Source organism: Piliocolobus tephrosceles, chromosome 17, assembly GCF_002776525.5.
Source record: "Piliocolobus tephrosceles isolate RC106 chromosome 17, ASM277652v3, whole genome shotgun sequence".
Classification (NCBI taxonomy): Eukaryota; Metazoa; Chordata; class Mammalia; order Primates; family Cercopithecidae; genus Piliocolobus; species Piliocolobus tephrosceles.
This window is the reverse complement of record NC_045450.1, coordinates 20,787,535-20,809,947: the sequence shown is the minus strand read 5'-3', so window position 1 is coordinate 20,809,947 and position 22,413 is coordinate 20,787,535. Positions and strand designations below refer to the sequence as shown.

At 44.0% G+C, this 22,413-nt stretch overlaps 2 protein-coding genes across 3 annotated transcripts in view; both read right to left on the bottom strand.

The window, feature by feature from the left end:
- OTOA (otoancorin) overlaps nucleotides 1-12,157 on the bottom strand; it is a 97,825-nt gene extending 85,668 nt beyond the window's left edge. Inside the window, exon 1 of the mRNA XM_023225034.2 lies at nucleotides 11,896-12,157. The gene's annotated coding sequence lies outside the window, so the exon portion shown is untranslated. The remainder of the gene's footprint in view (nucleotides 1-11,895) is intronic.
- Nucleotides 12,158-19,018: 6,861 nt separating this feature from the next.
- Nucleotides 19,019-22,413, bottom strand: part of METTL9 (methyltransferase like 9) — a 50,828-nt gene continuing 47,433 nt past the window's right edge. The window contains exon 5 of one of the 2 annotated variants that reach the window (XM_023225038.2): nucleotides 19,019-21,266. In XM_023225038.2, the coding sequence (XP_023080806.1) occupies nucleotides 21,061-21,266 (206 nt within the window). In that variant the 3' untranslated portion in view covers nucleotides 19,019-21,060. The remainder of the gene's footprint in view (nucleotides 21,267-22,413) is intronic. The other variant, XM_023225039.2, reaches the window with a different exon arrangement.

The window sequence follows — 22,413 nt, the reverse complement described above, 5'->3', positions numbered from 1 at the left end:
GAGGGAGGGAGGGAAAACATGACCTCATGACCAATTTGTGTAAAGTTTGATAGAACTACGGATCCATAGATCGAAGAAGCTCAACCAACCCCAAGCAGAGGAATCATGAAGAAAGTCATGCCAAGGCATATATAACAATCAAATTGCTTTAAAAAATGATTTTTTAAAAAATCCAACAAAAAGGAGTTGCATCTAGGCTATATGGAAAAAAACTCTCAATACTAAAAAGTAAATAAATAAGCAATCCAATCAGAAAATGAGCAGAAGACATGAGTAGATATATCATCAAAGTATATATACAGATAGCAAATAAATACATGGGAAGATACTCAGGATTTTTAGCCATTAGGAAAATTAACATTGAAACTACAGTGTTAACCTATCAGATGGCTAAAATAAAAAAGAACCATAATGAGGCTGGGTGCAGTGAATCACGCCTGTAATTTCAGCACTTTGGAAGGCCGAGGTGGGTGAATCACCTGAGATCAGGAATTCGAGACCAGCCTGGCCAACATGGTGAAACTCCATCTCTAGTAAAAATACAAAAATTAGCCGGGCGTGGTGGTTCATGCCTGTAGTCCCAGCTACTCAGGAGGCTGAGGCAGGAGAATTGCTTGAACCCAGGAGGCAGAGGTTGCAGTGAGCCAAGATCACGCCACTGCACTCCAGCCTGGGCAACAGAGTGAGACTTCATCTCAAAAATAAATTAAAAGATAAATAAAACCATAATGCCATTAACTGGAAAGGATGAGGAGAAACTGGATCATTCACACATTGCTAATGAGAATACAGTGAAACTCCATCTCTACTAAAAACAGAAAAAATTAGCCAGATGCGGTTGCGGGCACCTGTAGTCCCAGCTACTAGGGAGGCTGAGGCAGGAGAATGGTGTGAACCGGGGAGGCAGAGCTTGCAGTGATGCAGTGAGCCAAGATTGTGCCACTGCACTCCAACTTGGGCGACAGTGTGAGACTCCATCTCAAAACAAAACAAAACAAAAACAAAAACAACAAAAAAATCTGTACACAAATGTTCGTAGCATATTTACTCATAGTAGCCAAAAAATTGAACCAATCTAAATGTCATTCCATAGGTGAATGGTTAAACTAACTGTGGTATGTCCATGCCATTGAATACTACTCAGCAGTGAAAATGAACTATTGATACAGGCAACAACTATTGATGGACCTACAGGGAATTATGCTGAGGGAAGAAAGCCAATCACTGAGAGTTATATACTTATGATTCCATTTATAAAACCTTCTTGAAATAAAATTATAGAAATGGAGAACAGATTAGTATTTGCCATGGGGAGAGGGAGATAAGGCTATCAAGGGATGTATGAAGGAGGCTTGTGATCACCAGGAGAGTTCTGGGTCCTAGTTAGGGTAGCTGTTACATTAATCTATACATGTCACAAAATTGAAGAAAACGATATAAAATATACGCACAAAGAAGTCCATGTAAAACTAGTGAAATCTGAATAAGCCCTGAATTTGTACCATGATTTCCTGAGTTTTATATGGTACTGTTGTTACACAACATGTAACCAGTGGGGGAAACCAGTGGGGGAAACTGGGTGAAGGGTACACAGGATATTTCTTTTGCAACTTGCCATGAATCTCTAATTATTTCAAATTCTTTTTTATTTTTTTGAGAGACAGAGTCTTTCTCTGTCACCCAGCCTACAGTGCAGTGGCATGATCATGGCTCACTGCAGCCTTGAACTCCTGGGTTCAGGCAATCCTCTGGCCTCAGCCTCTTGAGGAGCTGAGACTATAGGCATGTACTATCATGCCCAGCTAACTTTTTTAGTTTTTGTAGAAATGGGTTCTTGCTATGCTTCCCAGGCTGGTCTCAAATTCCTGGCCCAATCCTCACACCTCAGCCTCCCAAAGTGCTAGGAATACAGACATAAGCCACCATCCCCGGCCACATAATTCTTTTTAATTTAGTTATAGTATTCTGTACCACTGTAGGATGACAATAGTTAACAATAATATATGGTTTCAAATACCTAGAAGGAGGATATTGAACAGAAAATGAGAAATGTTTGAGACGGTAGACATGCTAATTACCCTGATCTGATCACCATACATCATACACATCAAAACATCATTATGTACCCAATAAATATGTACAATTATTACATGTCAATTTTTTTTTTTTTTTGAGATGGAGTCTCCCTCTGTCACCCAGGCCAGAGTGTAGTGGTGCAATCTCGGCTCACTGCAACCTCTGCCTCCCAGGTGCAAGCGATTCTCCTGCTTCAGTCTCCCAAGTAACTGGGATTACAGGCATGCGCCACCACACCCAGCTAATTTTTGTATTTTTAGTAGAGACGGGGTTTCGTCATGTTGGTCAGGCTGGTCTGGAACTCCTGACCTCTGGTGATCTGCCCGCTTCGGCCTTCCAAAGTGCTGGGATTATAGGCCACCATGCCCGGTGTATATGTCAATTTTTTAAATAAATAAAATAATACATTTTTAAGCACCCAAAGGGAAAAAACACACACTATGTGCATAGGAAAAGAAATACATTACTGATATAGGCAACAACATGGATGAAACTCAGAAACATTATGCTTATGCTGAGCAAAAGAAGCCAGTCTAAAAAGACCACACAACATATTATTCCATTTCCGTGAAACTCTAGGTTATGCAGAATAATCTTCAGTGACAGAAAACAAGTTAGGAATGGTCTGGGGCATTATTAGGGTGCAATGGGAAAAGTTTATTGCAACAGGGCACAAGGGAACTTCTCGGGGTGATGGAAAATTTTTTTTGTAGCGATAAGGTCTCATTATATTGCTCAAGCTGATCTCAAACTCCCGGTTTCAAGCAATCCTCCCACTTCAGCTTCCCAAAGTCCTGGGATTACAGGTGGATGCCATCGCACCCAGCCTCCATTTTCTGTATCTTGATTATGGTGGTTCTCACACAGATACATACATTTATCAGAGAACTGTACACTTAGCGTGCATTGTATTGCATGTAAATTTATACCTCACAAAAGTCAGTATCAAACAGAAATGGAAAAGCATGGATTGTGGGGCCAGTCACCTATTCTGAATCATATCTCCGCCACTTACTAGCTGTGAGATGTTGGACAAATTTCTTTCTTTTTTTTGATATGGAGTCTTACTCTCTTACCCAGGCTGGAGTGCAGTGGTAAAATGTAGGCTCACTGCAACCTCTGCTTCCCAAGTTCAAGCGATTCTCCTGCCTCAGCCTCTTGAGTAGCTAGGATAACAGGTACCCACCATCACACCAGGCTAATTTTTGTATTTTTAGTAGAGACGGGTTCCCACCATGTTGTCCAGGCTGGTCTCGAACTCCTGACCTCAAGTGATCCACCTGCTTTGGCCTCCCAAAGTGCTGAGATTACAGGCGTGAGCCACTGTGCCCGGCCTTGGACAAGTTTCTTAATCTCTCTGCACTCCAATTTTCTCATCTGTAAAATGAGATTAATGATGGTACCAGGTGCATCATTGTGTCGTATGAGGGTAAAATGAGTTGTTAATAGTGAACCACATCAAACAGGGCTTGACACAAAGTCATCTCTGTATACAAGTTTATTAAATAAGCAAATAAACCAGATTGCTGTTTTCAAACAGATGCTGTTTTGAAAAACACCATCTCAGTAAACTCATGTCACCCTCCTCCTCTCCCCATTACCCTCAAGATAAAGCCCAAAGCTTTTTCAGTGGCTTTATCACCCGCCTCTTTGCCCCTCATTCCCCAAAGTTCCTGCCCAGGCCATCTATCTGTCCCTCCAAGTTGCTATCTTCCCCAAATTAAGACCCTCTCATAGGCTGTTCCTTGGCCCAGAAGATTCTTCCCCTTCCTCTTTGCCCAGTTAAGATCAATTCATTGTAAATTTCAAGTCTTCAATGAAGCCTTCCCTGAATTCTCTGACTAGGCCAAAGAATTAGCCAGAAGAAAAGGCCAATACTTCTCTTTTATAGCACCAAGCACAGCTATAATACATATTTATGTTTGTGTAATTATTTCATGCTTTCATTCTTCAAATATTTGTTGAGTACTGCTGTGAGCCAGGCATTATTCTATGCTCTGAGAATACAGCAGTTTACAAAACTAACTCCCTGCTAGTGCGTTGGAATGAACCAGGCAGAAAATAAATAGATAATCAAATAACTATATTATGTCAGGGAGTGATGAGTGCCATGCAGAAAAATACAACAGGGTAGGAAAAAGGAGCCAAAGAAGGAGCAGGTACTATTTAGACAGTGTGGTCAGGGAAGACCTGAGGAGGTGACATTTAAGCAGAGACCTCAGGAAGTGAAAGAATGAATCATGGGCATATCTGGAGAAAGAAAGTTCCAAAAAAAGAAAAAGAAAAAAGGAAATGACAGTGCAAAGGCTTTCACATTAGGAGCATAATTTGCATGTTCTTCAATAAATTGCATGAAGAGAATGTAACAGTAGGACGTGGGGTTGGAGAGATATCAGGGCCAGAGTGAGTAGGGTCTTTCAGGCCATTGTGAGCACTCTGACTTTTACTTGGAGGGAGGTGGGAGCCACTGAAGGGATATAAGCCAGGATGGATGCTCTGACTTGTTTTTGCTTTTTGTTTTGTTTTGTTTGAGATGGTGTCTCACTCTGTCGCCCAGGCTGGAGTGCAGTGGCACAGTCTCAGCTCACTGCAACCTCTGCCTCTCAGCTCAAGCTATTCTCCTGCTTCAGCTTCCCAAGTAGCTGGGATTATAGGTGCCCTCCACCATGCCCAGCTAATTTTTGAATTTTTGGTAGAGACAGGGTTTCGCCCTGTTGGCCGGGCTGATCTCCAACTCCTGACTTCAAGTGATTCACCCACCTTGGCCTCCCAAAGTGCTGAGATTACAGGCGTGAGCCACTGTGCCTGGCCCTGACTTTTATTTTAACTGGATCAAGCACATCGATCGCTGTGTTGAGAATACCCTGGAGTGGAACAATGTCTGTAGCAGGCAGACCAATCTAGGGAAGAGATGACAATAACTTGGTCATTGATAGCAGTGAAGGTGGTGAGAAGTGGTCGGATTTTGGAGGTATTTGGAAGGCGGAACCAAAAGATCAAATGTAGGGAATAAAAGAAATAGATGGGTCAAAGACAACGTCAAGGATTTAGCCTGAGCATGTAGAGAGCGACATGGGAAAACTACAGGAGTTCCGAGTTTAGGGGAGAATCCCTGGAGCTCAGTTTTGGACATACTAAGCTTGAGAAGCCTTTTAGAGTGCAGATAGCACAGCAAGTAGGCAGTTTGATGTTTGAGCCTGCGGGTCAGGGGAGAGGTGCAGTCAGAAGCAGCTATTGAAACAGAGATAGTCAGTAGTTTTTTTCATTTGTTTGTTCTTTTGTTTTGGGGTTTTTTGAGGGGGGACAGAGTCTCCCTCTGTCACCCACGCTGGAGAGCAGTGGCGCGATCTCAGCTCACTGCAACCTCTGCCTCCCAGGTTCAAGCGATTCTCGTGCCTCATCCTCCCGAGTAGCTGGATTACAGCCTTGTGCCACCACACCCGGCTAATTTTTGTGTTTTTAGTAGAGACGGGGTTTCACCATGTTGGCCAGGCTGGTCTCAAACTCCTGACCTCAAGGGATCCACCCACCACGGGCTCCCAAAGTGCTGGGATTACAGGCTTGAGCCACCGCCCCTGGCCCCAGATAGTCAGTATGTATTTAAACCCTGAATGATATCACCAAGAAAGTAAGTTATGGAGAAATTAGGTGAGTTTTAACGACTGAGACGCCCATGGCACCCCTATTGCCAAGACGTTTGTCAGTAGACTAGGTGCAGTCAGAGAAATCAAGACTGTGGAAAACTCCCCAAAACAAACAACCTAGTTTCTTTAGCCAATACATTACAGAGAGAGGGAAAGAGAACCTGTGGACTCAAAAACAACTTAAAAGATCACTTGTAGAATCTAGACTTTATTTGGATCCTGATTCAAACACATCACGTCTGTGTGTGGTGGCTCACACCTGTAATCCCAGCACTTTGGGAGGCCAAGGCAGGCAGATCACTTGAGGTCAGGAGTTTGAGAACAGCCTGGCCAACCTGGTGAAACTCCGTCTCTACTAAAAATACAAAAACTTAGCCAGGCATGGTGGCGCATGCTTGTAATTCCAGCTACTCGGGAGGCTGAGGCAGCAGAATCGCTTGAACCCAGGAGGCGGAGTTGCAGTGACCCGAGATCATCCCATTTCACTCCAGCCTGGGCGACAAGAGTGAAACTCCATCTCAAATAAAAAAGAAAGAAACAAAACAAACAAACAAAAAACACCATAAAATAAAACAAAAATTAGGCCAGGCACAGTGGCTCACGCTTAATCCCAGTGCTTTGGGAGGCCAGCGCAGGAGGATTGTTTGAGGCCAGTTTGAGACTAGCCTGGGCGACATAGCATGACTCCGTCTCTATAAAAACATTTAAAATTTAGCCTGGCGTGGTGGTGCACACCTGTAGTCCCAGCCACTCAGGAGACTGAGATGCGAGGATCTCTTGAGCTCTGGAATTCGAGGCTGCAGTAAGCTATGATCACGCCATAGCACTCCAGCCTGAGTGACAGGACAAGATCCTATTTCAAAAAAACCCCCAAAATTGTGACACATTGAGGAAATTTGAACCCCTGAATAGATATTTGAAGATTTTAAAGAATTATTGTTGATAGTTGTTTAAGTTTGATAATGAAACCGTGGTTATATTTTTAAAGGAGTCCTTATTGTTTCAAGGCGGGGTTAGTAAAGTACCACCCACGGGCCAAATTGAAATGGCTGCCTGATTTTGCGTGGCTCATGAGCTTAAAATGATTTTTAGGTTGTTTAAATAGTTTTTTAAAACCAAAAGAATAATATTTATTGGCATATGAAAATTTCCTGTGTGAAATTTAAATTTCACTATCTATAAATAAAGTTTTATTGGCACATGTCCATGCCCATTCATTGGCCTATTGTCCATGGCAGCTTCCTGCTACCATAGCAGAGTTGAGTACTTGGGACAGGGACCATACAGCCTCCAAAGCTCAAAATATGTAATCCATGTTCCCTTACTGAAAAAGTCTGCCAGTGCTTCTTTTATTTTATGTATTATTTAATTTTTTTTTTTTTTTTTTTTTTTTTAAAGACAGAGTCTCTCTCTGTTACCCACGCTGGAGTGCAATGGCCCAGTCATGGCTCTCTGCAGCCTCGACCTCCTGGGTTCAAGCGATCGTCCCACCTCAGTCTCCTAAGTAGCTGGAACCACAGGCATATGCCACCACACCTGGCTAACTTTTGTTTTTTTTTTTTTTTTTTTTTTTTTGCCGTGGAAACAAAGTCTTACTATGTTGCTCAGGCTGGTTTCAAATTCCTGGCTTCAAGTAGGACCTTCAAGGAGGTCCCACCTCGACCTCCCAAAGTGCTGGAATTACGGGTGTGAGCCATCATGCCCAGCCTCCAACCCCTGTTTTGAAGTTACATCCTTACATATTTACAGAAGAAATGATGTGATGTTTGGTATTGTCTCCAAAATAATGCTGGAGGGGGGAAATGGGTGGGAGGTGGAGGCAAAGATGAAACAAGGATGGCTATGGGTTGGCTATCGTTGAAGCAGAGTGCCAGGGACATGGATGTTCATTTTATTTTTACGTCTACTTTCGAATGTGTTTGAAATTTTCCACATAACAGTTTTTAAAAAGGAAAAGGAAAACAAAAGAGATCGTGCATTTTAACAAAAGAGGTTAGACAGAGGAGGAGGAACTAAGGCGAGGGCCTGAGAGGAAAGGCCAGAGGCCCAGGAGAGAAACCAGGTGAGTATGGTGTCCTTGAGGTCAAGTGGAGAAGGAGGAGGGTCACTAAAAGCTGCTAGAGGGTCAAGTCCAATGAAGACTGGGAACTGCATCACCTGGCTCTCAAGTGGCCCATACCCCAGTTATGTGACACCACCCTCTTTCATTATTTGTTTTTCATTTGTTTTTGTTTTTGAAATGGGGTCTCACTCTTTTTCCCAGCCTGGAGTGCAGTGTTGCGGTCTCAACTCCCTGCACCCTCCACTTCCCAAGCTCAAGCAATCCTCCCACCGCAGCCTCTTGAATAGCTGGATCTACAGGCATGCACCACCACACCTGGCTAATTTTTGTATTTTTTGTAGAGATGGGGTTTTGCCATTTTGTCCAGGCTGGTCTGGAACTCCTGGGCTCAAGCAATCCATCCAATTCACTTTTGTAAAGTGCTGGGACTACAGGCGTGAGCCACCATGCCCAACTGGTATTTTTTAAATGCTTAAAAAAAAGAGATGGGATCTGGCTATGTTGCCCTGGCTGGTCTCAAGCTGCTGGCCTCAAGTTATCCTCCCACCTCAGCTTCCAGGCTCACTGGGATTACAAACACAAACACCATGTATTTGTAATATCTTTCAGTATTAACAGGAACTTTCCGTATTAAAGGAAATGCATAATGCACGCTCATGGTCTCCTGAAATTATTTATAGGCATCCCAGCATTCTTTAATACAAATTTCCCCCGTATTGTCTAACTTGTTATGGAAATGGATTATTTTCCCCCCAAGGGGATGTCCACAACCAGCTTTGAAAACAATTATGCTCATTTTACTGCCCAGGACAAAAACAGTAAAACTTTTGAAGTCCCCAGACACCAAAAGCCATGCATTCTAACAGGTTTTGAGCAAACCTGATCCCAAAGCACTTTGTAGGTATGTTGGCCCACCATCACCATCCTGTAACTGGAATGCTCAACTCCAATTAGAAGTCTTCCTGGTTTGGGTCGTTTGGGGCTTTGGGGAACCTTTGGCCCTTTCTTCTCCCTTCCCTTTGGGCAGTCGCCCTGGGGCATTGGCCCCATTCACAATTCTCCAGTTTCCCAGACAATGTGGCTTCTTGTGCTCTTTGCTTGGGCCCCTCTATTAACCCTACAGAGAGGTTTAAGGTTACTGAAACAGACGCCTTGCTTTCTGCTATGCATAATGTCCTTGTTCCAGCGAGAAACTGCAGCACATCAGGATTTGGTTTTCATTAAAGACCCTTTGGGTCACTGTTTTTAGCAGATTGGTCAACAGGACTGAAAGGATTAGGCAGGGCGATGGTGATTTGGGGGTTGATAGCTTTCTCTATGGGCCATACCCCTTCCCCACCAAAAGATTCCCCTGCTGCAGACTAGAGGAAATCAGTCAGGCAAAGATCCCTGTGGTGAAAACTACTTGAAAACAGCAACAGTAACCACAAACCTGAAATGAAGACAATTTCCTGAGAAACTATGAACGTTTGGATGTGCAGGGTGATCAACTCTCCCAATTGCCCAGGACTAAAAGGTTTCCCAGTACTCAAAACTTTCCGTTTTAAAATCAGAAAGTCGGCCGGGCGCGGTGGCTTACGCCTGTAATCCCAGCACTTTTGGAGGCCGAGGCGGGCAGATCAAGAGGTCAGGAGATCGAGACCATCATGGCTAACACGGTGAAACCCCGTATCTGCTAAAAATACAAAAATATTAGCCAGGCGTGATGGCACACACCTGTAGTCCCAGCTACTCAGAAGGCTGAGGCAGGAGAATGGTGTGAACCCAGGAGGCGGCACTTGCAGTGAGCCTAGATCGGGTCACTGCACTCCAGTCTGGGCAACAGAGCAAGACTCCATCTCAAAACAAAACAAAAACAGAAAGTCACAGGCAAACCGGGAGGAGTTGGTCAACCCATGGATCAGAGTCACTTCATCTTCTGTGAAATTTGCAAAGATGCTAGGGGGTTCCCCTCCTGCTGGGACATCCCAGCCCAGACACACATCATTAATTCACAATTACTTGGAGTTTCACTGTCTGCAAGGCTGCTCCGTTTAAGCTCTGGGTCATGAACACATAACTCTAGGCATACTGACACTAGCTGGGAGATTTTTCACACACACACACACACAAATGCCATTTCATGACTATTAATGCAAAATAGGCAAATGTGTGTGGCTTGTAGAATACCAGCCTGATTACAAACGCTTGGTGTTGGAATGGCCCAGCTCACAATGGTTGTAGAAGTCCAGTGGGGCCAGCCTTGGTGGCTCACACCTGTAACCCCAGCACTTTGGGAGGCCAAGGCGGGAGGATCACTTGAGTCCAGAAGTTCAAGACCAGCCTGGGCAACATAGGGAGACTCCATTTCTACAAATAATTTTTAAAATTAGCCGGGTGTGGTGGTGCGTGCTTGTAGTCTTAGCTACTCAGGAGGCTGAGGCAGGAGAATTGCCTGAGCCTGGGAGGTCGAGGCCACAGTGAGCTGCGATCACATGTCACTGCACTCCAGCCTGGGTGACAGAGCAAAACCCTGGTTTAAAAAAAAAAATCAAAGAAGCCAAGGGGATGGGAGCTTGGTGGACTAGAGATGCCCAGGCTTGAGTTCCTGTCCCAGCCCTGCCCCTAGTAGTGAGATTTCAGGCACAGCTATTCCCCTTCTTCTCTCCTAAGTCTCCTGAGAACAAATGGCTTTGGATTCAATGAGGAAAAGAAGGAAAGAAAGGAAGAAACTGGTCTCACTGAGCATCTTCTATGAGCCAGGCATCACGCCAAACCCTCCCTGCCATTTACTCATTCCACCAGCCTTGAAGGTTTACCATACTCAGTTTCACAGATGAGTTCAGTGGACATGAATGATCACACAGCAAGCCAACGGCAGGGAGGGGGTTACGATGCAGAGCTGCTGGGCTCCATAGTAACCTTAATCCCAGCTGTCATTTAATGAGAGAGAACTAAGTACACGCCTCTCTAACATACATTGTCTTGCTTAATTCTTGCAGAATCTTTCAGGCAAGCATTACCATGATCTCTACTTCACAGATGAGCAAATGGGTTCTAAGAGGTCAAGTGACCTGCCCAAGGTCACACAGCTATGCATGGACAGCCGGGTGGCAAACCCAGAGCTAAATTATTCCAACACTTACTGGCTTTGCTCTCCAGTCTCAGCTCAGCAGCCCTGAACCTAAAACTCCAGGTGGCGGGTGCCACGCCAGGGATAAGACCCCAGCTTTAACCTGAACCAAGCCTTAACCAGCTGTGTGCTATTGGGCAAATTCCTTAACCTCTATAGGCTTGCATTTCCTCCTCTGCATAATAGGCATTGCACTCATACCTCTCTTGCAAAAAAACTATCAACTTTATTTATTTATTTGTTTATTTATGTATGAGACAGGGTCTCGCGGTGTTACCCAGGCTGGAGGGCAGTGGCCTGATCTCGGCTCACTGCAACCTCCACCTCCCGGATTCATGCGATTCTCTTGCCTCAGCCTCCTGAGTAGCTGGGCTTACAGGCGCCCGCCACCGCACCTGGCTAATATTTGTATTTTCAGTAGAGATGGGGTTTCACCATGTTGGCCAGGCTGGTCTCAAACTCCTGGCCTCAAGTGATTCACCTGCCTCAGCCTCCCAAAGTGCTGGGATTACAGGTGTGAGCTCTGGCCTTCACCAGCATTTTTCTATTTCTTCCTCACAACTGCTATGAGGTAGGTATTACTTTATACATAAAATATGTAAAGAAGTAAGCCAGCACTGGCACATATAAGAATGCAATAAATCGTAGCTATTATTATTATTGATGCTATTGTTTTTACTGCTGCTATATTATTATAACAAATAATAATTGTGATAGTTATTGTAACAGTTGTCATCGCTGTTATTATTATTACTATTACTAAGTAGTTTTGGATTCCTTTTCTCGAAGTTTCGTCACTCCCCGCAAGTGCCCTCTAATCCCAGAAGCCCTTAAAGCCGCTGCACCCACACTTTGCCCACTCTCTTTCTCTCGGTCCGCCCCGTACCCCATCCATGCACACCTGCGCCCCTTCCCTAGGGAGGCCCAGCGGTGAGCGCCCACCCGCTCCCCGAGCGCTTTGCCCCGCGGGTCCTCCGCCCAGGCCCCCGCGCGCGCCTCACCTGCGGAGCCCGGCTTGGCTGCACTGAGTCCCACGGGCTGGCAGGTGGCGCAGGGCGGGGCTGCCGGGCTCACGCCGGGCGTCGGCAGGCAGGGGAGCGGAGGGGCGGCGCCAGCCGGCAGCTCTGCAACCTCCCCCCTGCAGCGGCCCAGGTGGGAACCCCGCCAGGGCAGCGGCGGGGGTCTCAGTCCCCGCCTGGGGCTTCCTGTCTGGACCCGAAGCGTGCAAGACGCACACATGCCTGCTGCCCAGCCACTCTTCTGAGCAGCAGCGAGGAAGCGAGGATGGAGAGCGCTAGAGAGCTATCCACTGATCGCCACGTGGGAACTTTATTTAGATCTCAATTCAAACCGTTAAAAGAAGTTATAGGACGGGCACGGCGGCTCACGCCTGTAATCCCAGCACTTTTGGGAGGCCAAGGCGGGCGGATCACTTGAGGCCAGGAGTTCGAGAGTAGCCTAACCAACAGGGCGAAACCCTGACTCTACTAAAAGTACAAAGATTAGCCAGGTGCGGTGGCGGGCGCCTGTAATCCCAGCTACTTGGGAGGCTGAGACAGGAGAATTGCTTGAACCTGGGAGGGAGAGGTTGCAGTGAGCCGAGATCTTGCCATTGCACTCCAGCCTGGGCGACAGAGCAAAACTCTGTCTCAAAATAAAAAAATAAAAATAAAAATAAAATAAGAAAATTGGAGCAATGTGGTTGCTGGATATTTAATGGCTGGGTTTGTTTCTTTTGTTTCTTTCTTCTTTTTTTTGAGACACAGTCTCGCCCTGTCGCTCAGGCGGGAGTGCAATGGCAAGATCTTGGCTCACTGCAGCCTCCACCCCCGAGTTCACGCGATTCACCAGACTCAACCTCCCAAGTAACAAGGATTACAAGCGCCCACCACCACGCCCGGCTATTTTTTTGTATTTTTAGCAGAGACAGGGTTTCTCCATGTTGGCCAGGCTGGTCTCAAACTCCTGACATCAGGTGATCCGCCGGCCTCGGCCTCCCAAAGTGCTGGGATTACAGGCGTGAGCCACTGCACCCAGCCGGGTTTCTTAATGAATAATTGTAATGTGGCTATCTTTTCAGAATGGTTATCTTTTACAGCTATATATTTACAAAACTGAGATGATACCTCTGGGATTTGCTTGGCAATAGCGGAACCAAGGAGTTGTGGGACTAGGGATGAAACAAGGTGGGCCAGGTGTTGATAACTGCCTAAGCTGGGTGGGGTAATAACCTTTCTTTTTTATGTACTTGGAATTTTCCATAATAAAAATAATTAATAGTATGACCTATAATAGAGGTATACATACACGGAGTAGTAGAAAAAAATTCATCCTAAATGTCCACCAATAAGGAAATGTTTAAATAAATAGATACATAAACACTGTGGATTATGTAGTAATTAAAATTGTTCTCAACAAAGACCACATAATTAGCACAAGGAAATGATTTTATATCCAAAACAAAAAAGTCAAATGTTAAGAAATACATGTACTTGAACTTTTATTAAAACTAGAAGCTAGAGGCTGGGTACAGAGCCTCACATCTGTAATCCCAGCACTTTGGGAGACCAAGGCAGGCTGATCACTTGAGGTCAAGAGTTTGAGACCAGCCTGGCCAACATGGTGAGACCTCGTCTCTACTAAAAATACAAAAATTAGCCGGGCATGGTGGTGGGTGCCTGTAATCCCCATTACTTGGGAGGCTGAGGCAGGAGAATTGCATGAGCTGGGGAGGCGGAGGTTGCGGTGATCTGAGATGGCACCACTGCCCTCCCGCTTGGACAACAGAGCAAGACTCTGTCTCAAAAACAAAACAAAACAAAGCAAAAAACTAGAAGGCAAGGCCGGTGGGGTGGCTCAGGCCTGTAATTCCAACACTTTGGGAGACTGAGGTGGATGAATCACTTGAGGTCAGGAGTTCAAGACCAGCCTGGCCAACACAGCAAAACCCCCTCTCTACTAAAAATACAAAAATGAGTTTGCACGGTAGTGCATTCCTGAAATCCCAGCTATTCAGGAGGCTGAGGCAGGAGAATCCCTTGAACCCGAGAGGCAGAGGTTGCAGTGAGCTGAGATCATGCCAGTGCACTCCAGCCTGGACAACAGAGTAAGACTCTGCCTCAAAAATAAAATAAAATAAAATAAAAATAAAAAACAATCTGGAAGGCAATGCATTAAAATATTAGCTTTGCATGACAAGATTATGCATAACTGTTTTGTGTCTTTCCTAATGAAAATATAATTGTGGACTCAAGAGGTTTCCTTGCAATCCTTCACATTTAATGAAACACGTCTAATATCCATAATATTTCAAAGTAATTATTGAAATGCCCAATGCTAACATTAGTTTTTCAGTGGCACAATTAAAACATTATCTTCAGAAATGGCCAACTGTAGCATTCTGCTGCCCATCTGATAGTAATTTATATAACGCTAATGTCCAGCATCCTCAAAAACATCCTTTTATCCCCAGGGTCTTTGTTTAATCATTTAAATAAAAAAGCTGAACCTCGGTCGGGCACGGTGGCTCACGCCTGTAATCCTAGCACTTTGGGAGGCTGAGACGGGCAGATCACGAGGTCAGAAGATCGAGACCATCCTGGCTAACACGGTGAAACCCCGTCTCTACTAAAAATACAAAAAATCATCCAGGCATGGTGCCGGGCGCCTGTAGTCCCAGCTACCCGGGAAGCTGTGGCAGGAGAATGGCATGAACCTGGGAGGCAGAGATTGCAGTGAGCCAAGATGGTGCCACTGCACTCCAGCCTGGGCGACAGAGTGAGACTCTTTCTCAAAAAAAAAAAGCTTAACCTCAAGCTTTAAACGACAGAAAATGGGTTCCATCCTTTGTCAATTTTTTATTTATAATATAGGTGTCTAGGAGTCTCACATGACTCGTCTCAGAAAAATAAAAGGACCTTTTCATTTTTGCATATTTTAATGTTTAAAGGTTTGCAAATGTGTGTATATATACAGGCACAGAAAAAAAAAAGTCTGGAAGGCATAAACCAAATTGTCAGTAGTGGTTCTCTCAAGGTTATGGGGTAAGTAAAGTTAATTTTCATTTTGTACTTTTTCTGCAATGAACGTTGATATGATTTGGATTTGTGTCCCCACCCAAATCTCGCGTGAAATTGTAATTCCCAGTGTTGGAGGAGGGGCCTGGTAGGAGGCGATTGGATCATGGGACTGACTTCCCCCTCAATACTGCTTTCGTGATAGTGAGTAAGTGCTGGGTTGTTTATTTTATTTTATTTTATTTTATTTTATTTTATTTTATTTATTTATTTAGAGACGGAGTCTCGCTCTGTCGCCCAGGCTGGAGTGCAGTGGCCGGATCTCTGCTCGCTGCAAGCTCCGCCTCCCGGGTTCACGCCATTCTCCTGCCTCAGCCTCCCGAGTAGCTGGGACTACAGGCGCCCGCTACCACGCCCGGCTAATTTTTTTGTATTTTTTTTAGTAGAGACGGGGTTTCACCGTACTAGCCAGGATGGTCTCGATATTCTGACCTCGTCATCCGCCCGCATCGGCCTCCCAAAGTGCTGGGATGACAGACGTGAGCCACCGCGTCTGGCCGTGCTCGGTTGTTTAGAAGTGTGTAGTACCTTCTCCTTGGCTCTCTCTTAGTCCTGCTTCCACCATGTAAGATATGCTGGCCTCCCCTTCACTTTCCACCATGATTGTAAGTTTCCTGAGGCCTCCCTAGAAGTAGAAGCCTATACACCCTGCAGAACCATAAGCCAATTAAACCTCTTTTCGTTATAAATTACCCAGTGTCAAGCATGTCTTTATAGCAGTGTGAGAAATGACTAATACAAACGTGTTACTTATAATGGAAAATAAAAACAAGATGGAGGCTGGGCGAGGTGGCTCACACCTATAATCCCAGCACTTTGGGAGGCCAAGGCGGGTGGATCACCTGAGGTCAGGAGTCTGAGACCAGCGTGACCAACAGGGCAAAACTCTATCTCTACTAAAAATACAAAAATTAGTGGGGCATGGTGGCACATGCCTGTAATCCCAGCTACTTGGGAGGCTTAGGCAGGAGAATCACTTGAACCTGGGAGGTGGAGGGTGCAGTGAGCCGAGATTGCACCACTGCACTCCAGCCTGGGCAACAGAGGAAGGCCCCATCTCAAAAAAAAAAAAAAAAAAAAAAAAAAGAATAAAATAACTGCCAGTGTATTCGCTTGAACTCTGGCATTTGGAAAAGTGTTGAGAGTTCACAGTCATTTAAAACCAACGTTCTGTGTTGAATCCTAAACAGGATATAAGAAAACAGCATTTGGGCATTATATCTGTTCTTATTTCCAGAACTTAAGAAGTACAGATATATAAGACATCCCAATTTACATGGTCATTTACTTGAGAGAAAAAATATTTATTTTTCATTTTACATGTATTGGAAGTAATTTTAAAGTGACTTTGTAACAAAAGCATATTATTTAATCCATGTGAATACAGCATACTGACCCAAATCCAGAGGGAATTCTTAAGTTCAGTCATGTAATAATATTCTCCCAGTTCTCCAAAAGTATAAAATTTCACAGTGAAAAAGAAGTATTTTGTTATCACTGAATACTGACTCCAATTCAGTGATACCGATATAGATAGCAAGCTACAAAGCACAGTTTACTAGTAAATGAAGCCAAATGCCATACAAGTTGTACTATAAAAACAAATGATGCACTAGTCATTAGGGAAATGCAAATCAAAACCACAATACTGCCTTACACCCAATAGGATAGCTACTACTACTTCAAAAAAAAAAAAATAGGCTGGACATGGTGGCTCACACCTGTAATCCCAGCACTTTGGGAGGCCAAGGCTGGCAGATCAACTGAGGTCAGGAGTTCGAGACCAGCCTGGCCAACATGGCGAAACCCTGAAACCCGTCTCTACTAAAAATACAAAAATTAGCCAAGCGTGGTGGTAGGTGCCTGTAATCCCAGATATTCAGGAGGTTGAGGCAGGAGAATCACTTGAACCCAAGAGATGGAGGTAGCAGTGAGCTGAGATCGCGCCTACACTCCAGCCTGGGTGACAGAGCAAGACTCCATCTCAAAGTAAAACAAGATAATGTTGGTGAAGATGTGCAGAAATTGGAATGGTTGTGAACTGTTGGCAAAAATGTTAAATGGTGCAGAAAACAGCACTGTGGTTCCTCAAATAATTAAAAATAGAATTACCACATGATCCAGTAATTTCACTTCTGGTTATATACCCAAAAGAATTGAAAGCAGGGTCACAAGATATTTGTACACTCATGTTCACAGCAGGGTTATTCAGAACAGCTAAAAGACAGTAGCAACCCAAGAGTTCATCAACACACTAATGGATAAGCAAAATATGGTCTATCCATACAATAGATTATTCAGCCTTAAAAAGGAAGGAAATTCTGGCTGGCACGGTGGCTCACGCCTGTAATCCCAGCACTTTGGGAGGCCAAGGCGGGTGGATCACTTGAGGTCAGGAGTTTGAGACCAACCTGGCCAACATGGTGTAACCCTGTTTCTACTAAAAATACAAAAATTAGCCAGGCGTGGGGGCAGGCGCCTGTAATCTCAGCTACTCAGGAGGCTGAGGCAGGAAAATGGCTTGAACCCAGGAGGCAGAGGTTGCAGTGATCCGTGATCGCGCCACTGAACTCCAGCCTGGGGGACACAGAGACGTCTCAAAAAAAAAAAAAAGGAAGTTAATTCTGACACCCTCTACAACATTGGTGAATTCTGAGGGCATTGTGTTAAGTGAAAGAAGCCAGTCATGGGCCAGGCGCGGTGTCTCATGCCTGTAATCCTGGCACTTTGGGAGACCGAGGCAGGTGGATCACAAGGTCAAGAGTTCGAGACCAACCTGGCCAACATGGTGAAACCCCATCTCTACTAAAAATACAAAAATTAGCCAGGCATGGTGGTGCACGCCTGTAATCATAGCTACTCAGAAGGCTAAAGCAGGACTGCTTGAACCCGGGAGGCAAAGGTTGAAGTAAGCTGAGATTGCATCACTGCACTCCAGCCTGGGCAACAGAGTAAGGCTCCATCTCAGAGAAAAAAAATGGAGAAGAAGAAGGAGGAGGAGGAGGAGAAGGAGAAGGAGGAGGAGGAATAAGCCGGTCGCAAAAAGGCAAATATTGTATAATTCCAATTATATGGGAGGTGACTGGATCATGAGGCGGATCATGACTACCTAGAGTAGTCAAAGGGACAGAAAGTAGAATGATAGTTGCCAGAGGATGGGGTGCAGAGAATGGGGAGTTCTTGTTTATGAACACAGTTTCAGTTTTGCAAGATAAAGGTAGTGCTAGGCCAGGGGCAGTGACTCACACCTGTAGTCCCAACACTTTGGGAGGCCAAGGTGGAAGGATCACTTGAGGCCAGGAGTTTAAGATCAGCGTAGGCAACATAGTCCTGATTTGTTTCAAGTTACTTATGAGCCCAGTTTTGTGCTCAGTGCACTCCTAGACAGTACAACTCAGTCCAGGCTGTCCTGATTCCATGCACTATCTTCCAGCCAGTGGAAGCACTGGATATAAGGTAACTGGGGGGTGCTTAAGCATCTGCACTAACATGGTAGGCCACTGTAGCCACTGGCACCCCATGATACTATACTGTCATTGCTAGAGAAAAAGGATCATGGAACACCTCTATCAGTAACCAAATAGTGGGAAGCAATTAATGAAAACATCTTGCTTCATTAATACTGTAATTAACATACTCAGTATAGCCTATTAATACTATACTCAGAACCAAGGGAAAACAAAGCTTTGCTCAGGAAGACTTGAAACATCTACATTTTATTTTCCAACCCGACTTTTTTTCTGTTAAAAGCCAACCATGTAAAAACTGACAACAGGTCACACTGGATGGCAGAAAACACAGTAGTGCTTTTAACTACTCTGTACAAGCAATAAATGACTAAGGGCATTGTACCTCCTTTCCTCTCTGAGATCAGTGGTCTGAGCACTTTAGGAGCTTAAAATGCAGGTGCAGGGAGCTAGGAATCACAGGTGTAGCTTGCATTTCAACCTTTAAGGTCAAGTGGTTAGCTTGCTTTGACCACAAATAAAGCTCTTCTTAATTTCTCTAGGAGAGTCTTAACTTGATATGAAGCACTTAACACGAGGAATGGTGCAGACAAGGCAGCTTTATTGTACTTTGTGGGGAGAAAAACATGATTCCATTTAGGGGGAAAAAAGCCATTGACACTCAGTAAGCAACACTGCCATCTAGTGGAATGGTGACACACCACCAAGAATTTCAAGACCCGATAGGAAATGTGAGTGGATTTGGTTTCAGTTTTCACCATAAAACAGCACTTTTAATAAGCTGGTTTTCAGAGATACTGATTTTTTTTGAGAGACTACTTTTATCTTTAAAATGCATAAATGTATGTGTTTTCTCTGTTTTGGGGGGTGGTTAAGAATGAGTTGTATTTTTCTTATTAGAACATAAAATTCTCACCTTGAAAGTTAGAAAACACTTTGGGGCAACCCGCCTCTTTGAACATCCATCACTTCTGCTTGACAGTCTAACAGCAACCCCTGATTTTGACAGACAGTTTATAAAGAAGCAAAACTCAGCTGTACAAGAACGACATTAAGTTTTCTCATTTCCTCTATTTTTACAATCTATAGTGCTAAGTATTTGTACTTCACTTATTTGAATTCCTGGAAAAAAATCATTAGAAAACACACCAATAACAATTTTGCATAAATCACATAACCCAACTCTTAGTATGACTGCACAGTAACAGTGGAAGATATTGGTGTGAAGATGTGGGAATGCAGTTCTTAATGAATAATAAAGTAAATTCTTCAGGTTTTAATTCGCCTTTATACCCAGGTGTTGGAGTGAATGTGTTGATCTGATGACTTCTATGAGTATATAAATGAGAATACTTAATGAAACACCTAGATGAAAAAAGAAATAAACTTGTGAGAATAACATATTGTTAATAACCACAATCTCATATCGACATTTCTGTTATTACTGAGATTTCAGATTCTGGGTTAAGTGCTCTGCTCTTTGGAATATCCACGATGGTTATTGATCTTGCTAATGGGTTCCTTATTGCAGCGTTTCTGGGTTTATGGTTGGAGGCACTCACGGATTCCAGAATGCATGAGTCTGACACGGTCTTCATCAAACCATATTCTTGGCAAATAATAAACTCCTTTAAGGATTTCAGGGAAGAGCCAAGCTCTGGGAGAGAGGTATACAAGTGTAGAGTAAGAAGTTGAATTAAAACATTTTTAGTTGCATTTTGTCAGTAGACAAAACTGAATGTTTCAATTCTGAGAACCTGAGATTGTCCAGAAAAAAAAACAAAAGTTCAGGGTGTGGGACATGAGCAATGAAAAGTCAGAACCAGGTTATTTTGCATTTTCACAGCAGCATTAACTGGGGAGTGGAGGTGGTCCCTGAAGTTCTGTATCTGAATGAGGCTGGGTTTTGGTTTTTGTGTTTTTTTTTTTTTTACTGCCTCAGTGTTCACTGCAATTTACAATCATCTCCCCTTCCCCCCAGTCTGAAGCCTTCCTTCCCCGCTGTTCAAATTATCTGCGTCATTCACATACACATAATGCTACTATTTGGGTACTCCTGAAGCCAAACCAATAAAAAATGCTAGGGGAGCCTTATATTAATTCAAACATGATGCCAAAGTCATCTCCAAAAAAGTTTATTAGCATGATTAAAAACATTTTCTTGAATAATAACAGAAAGAATTTCTAAACATGAAAGAGTATCAGCGGCTATACCTTAAAACCAGTATTTGGAATTGAATGGACAGCTTTATTGCCAGTCTTCAAAAAACAATCCATTGATTGGTTCCATGAAGTCGTGACTATTGCTTTGTCTGGGAATGAGTCCCTACTGTAATTAAGTATAAAAAATATCTTCCATCATAATTGGAGTGTGACCTGCATTGCAGAGTGGCTCTGAGTAAAGAGTTGATAAAAATTCACAAAGAGTTGGGTTTTTGTCTTTTAAAAACATTCCTTTACACACTACAAAGAAATAATTAGTATTTTGGCTTTTTAAATTCCTACATGATATTTAGAATGGCGGTCCCCAAGGGTCCTCCCTTCACATAATTGTGAACACAGACCCTCTTCCAAGGGCACATCCCGGAGGATGTGGACTCTGAAGACTTCGACCTCCACGTGTTTATACTGGTTTGAGAACAAAGACAGCGTCATCCAGAACGTAGTAGTCATTATACATGTCGCCTTCACACAGGTATGGCAGTCTGGTGAAAGCTTCGATAACAAAACCGGCTTTTCTGAAAACTTCAGGCAGACTATTCACTTGTTCTTCCCAGTTCTGTCCCTTGATTTCCAAAATTTCTGATGGTTTCTCCCACTTGCCACCTACTAATACAAACAAAAACATTCAGTTAAATTCTTGAACAAACAAGTGATTTAAAGAGGGAAGCAGGGAGGAGCCATATCCACCAAGGACTTGGTATGTTCCAGGCCTGAGGGCTTCATGAGTTACCTCTTTCATACTTCCCAGGTACTCTTGGAGACAGGTGGGCACAGAGATAAAGAACAGACTCAGAAGGGCTGAAGAACTTGCCCACGCTTGCAAGGTTAATGAGTGTCAGTACGGAAACGTAAGCCCAGGTTTGTCTGGATCCAAGGCCTACACTGTTATCTTCTCTGACAGTTTTGGGTAGTATCTGCCAATAGACTGACTGGGGGGCGTAATGGTTAATGGGTTTAGAAAACTGGTTATTAAATGCTGGAATACTGCAACTGAGAGTAACATGTAATATTTGAAAGACAGTTTTGGACAAATGCAAGAAAATACCACTGGTGTAGTAAACTTAGGCAACTTATTACCCAAAGAGATTTATTAGGCTGAAAATAAAAACAGTTCATGAAGAATTTTAATTTATAAAAACAGATCATTGTGGAGTTTTTCAAGGGAAACTGACTCATTCCTTGCCTTTTCAGAACAATTTTATAAACATTAAGCTCCAGGACCAGAAAGAGGTGGAACAGTAGGATGGATGCACCATCCAGCATTTCTTGGACTAGAGATGAAGCCTCTATCATTCATTTCCAAACTTATGAGCAGAAGATGCCTGGGGGACAAGGGAACTAGGGAAGGTCCTCAAATTCACATACAAACCTGACACTGACTACAGACACACACACAGAGATGATAGTATATTTAACTTTGGGAGTACTTTTTAGGTACTATGGTGATACAAAAACTACATACATCTGTTGAAATGTTAAAACCAGACGGAGGCTAGGCGTGGTGGCTCACGCCTGTAATCCCAGCACTTTGGGAAGCCGAGGCGGGTGAATCACGAGGTCAGGAGATCAAGACCATCCTGGCTAACACGGTGAAACCCCGTTTCTACTAAAAAAATACAAAAAAAATAGCCGGGCGTGGCAGCATGCACCTGTAGTCCCAGCTACTTGGGAGGCTGAGGCAGAAGAACGGTGTGAACCTGGGAGGTGGAGCTTGTAGTGAGCGGAGATCATGCCACTGCACTGCAGCCTAGGT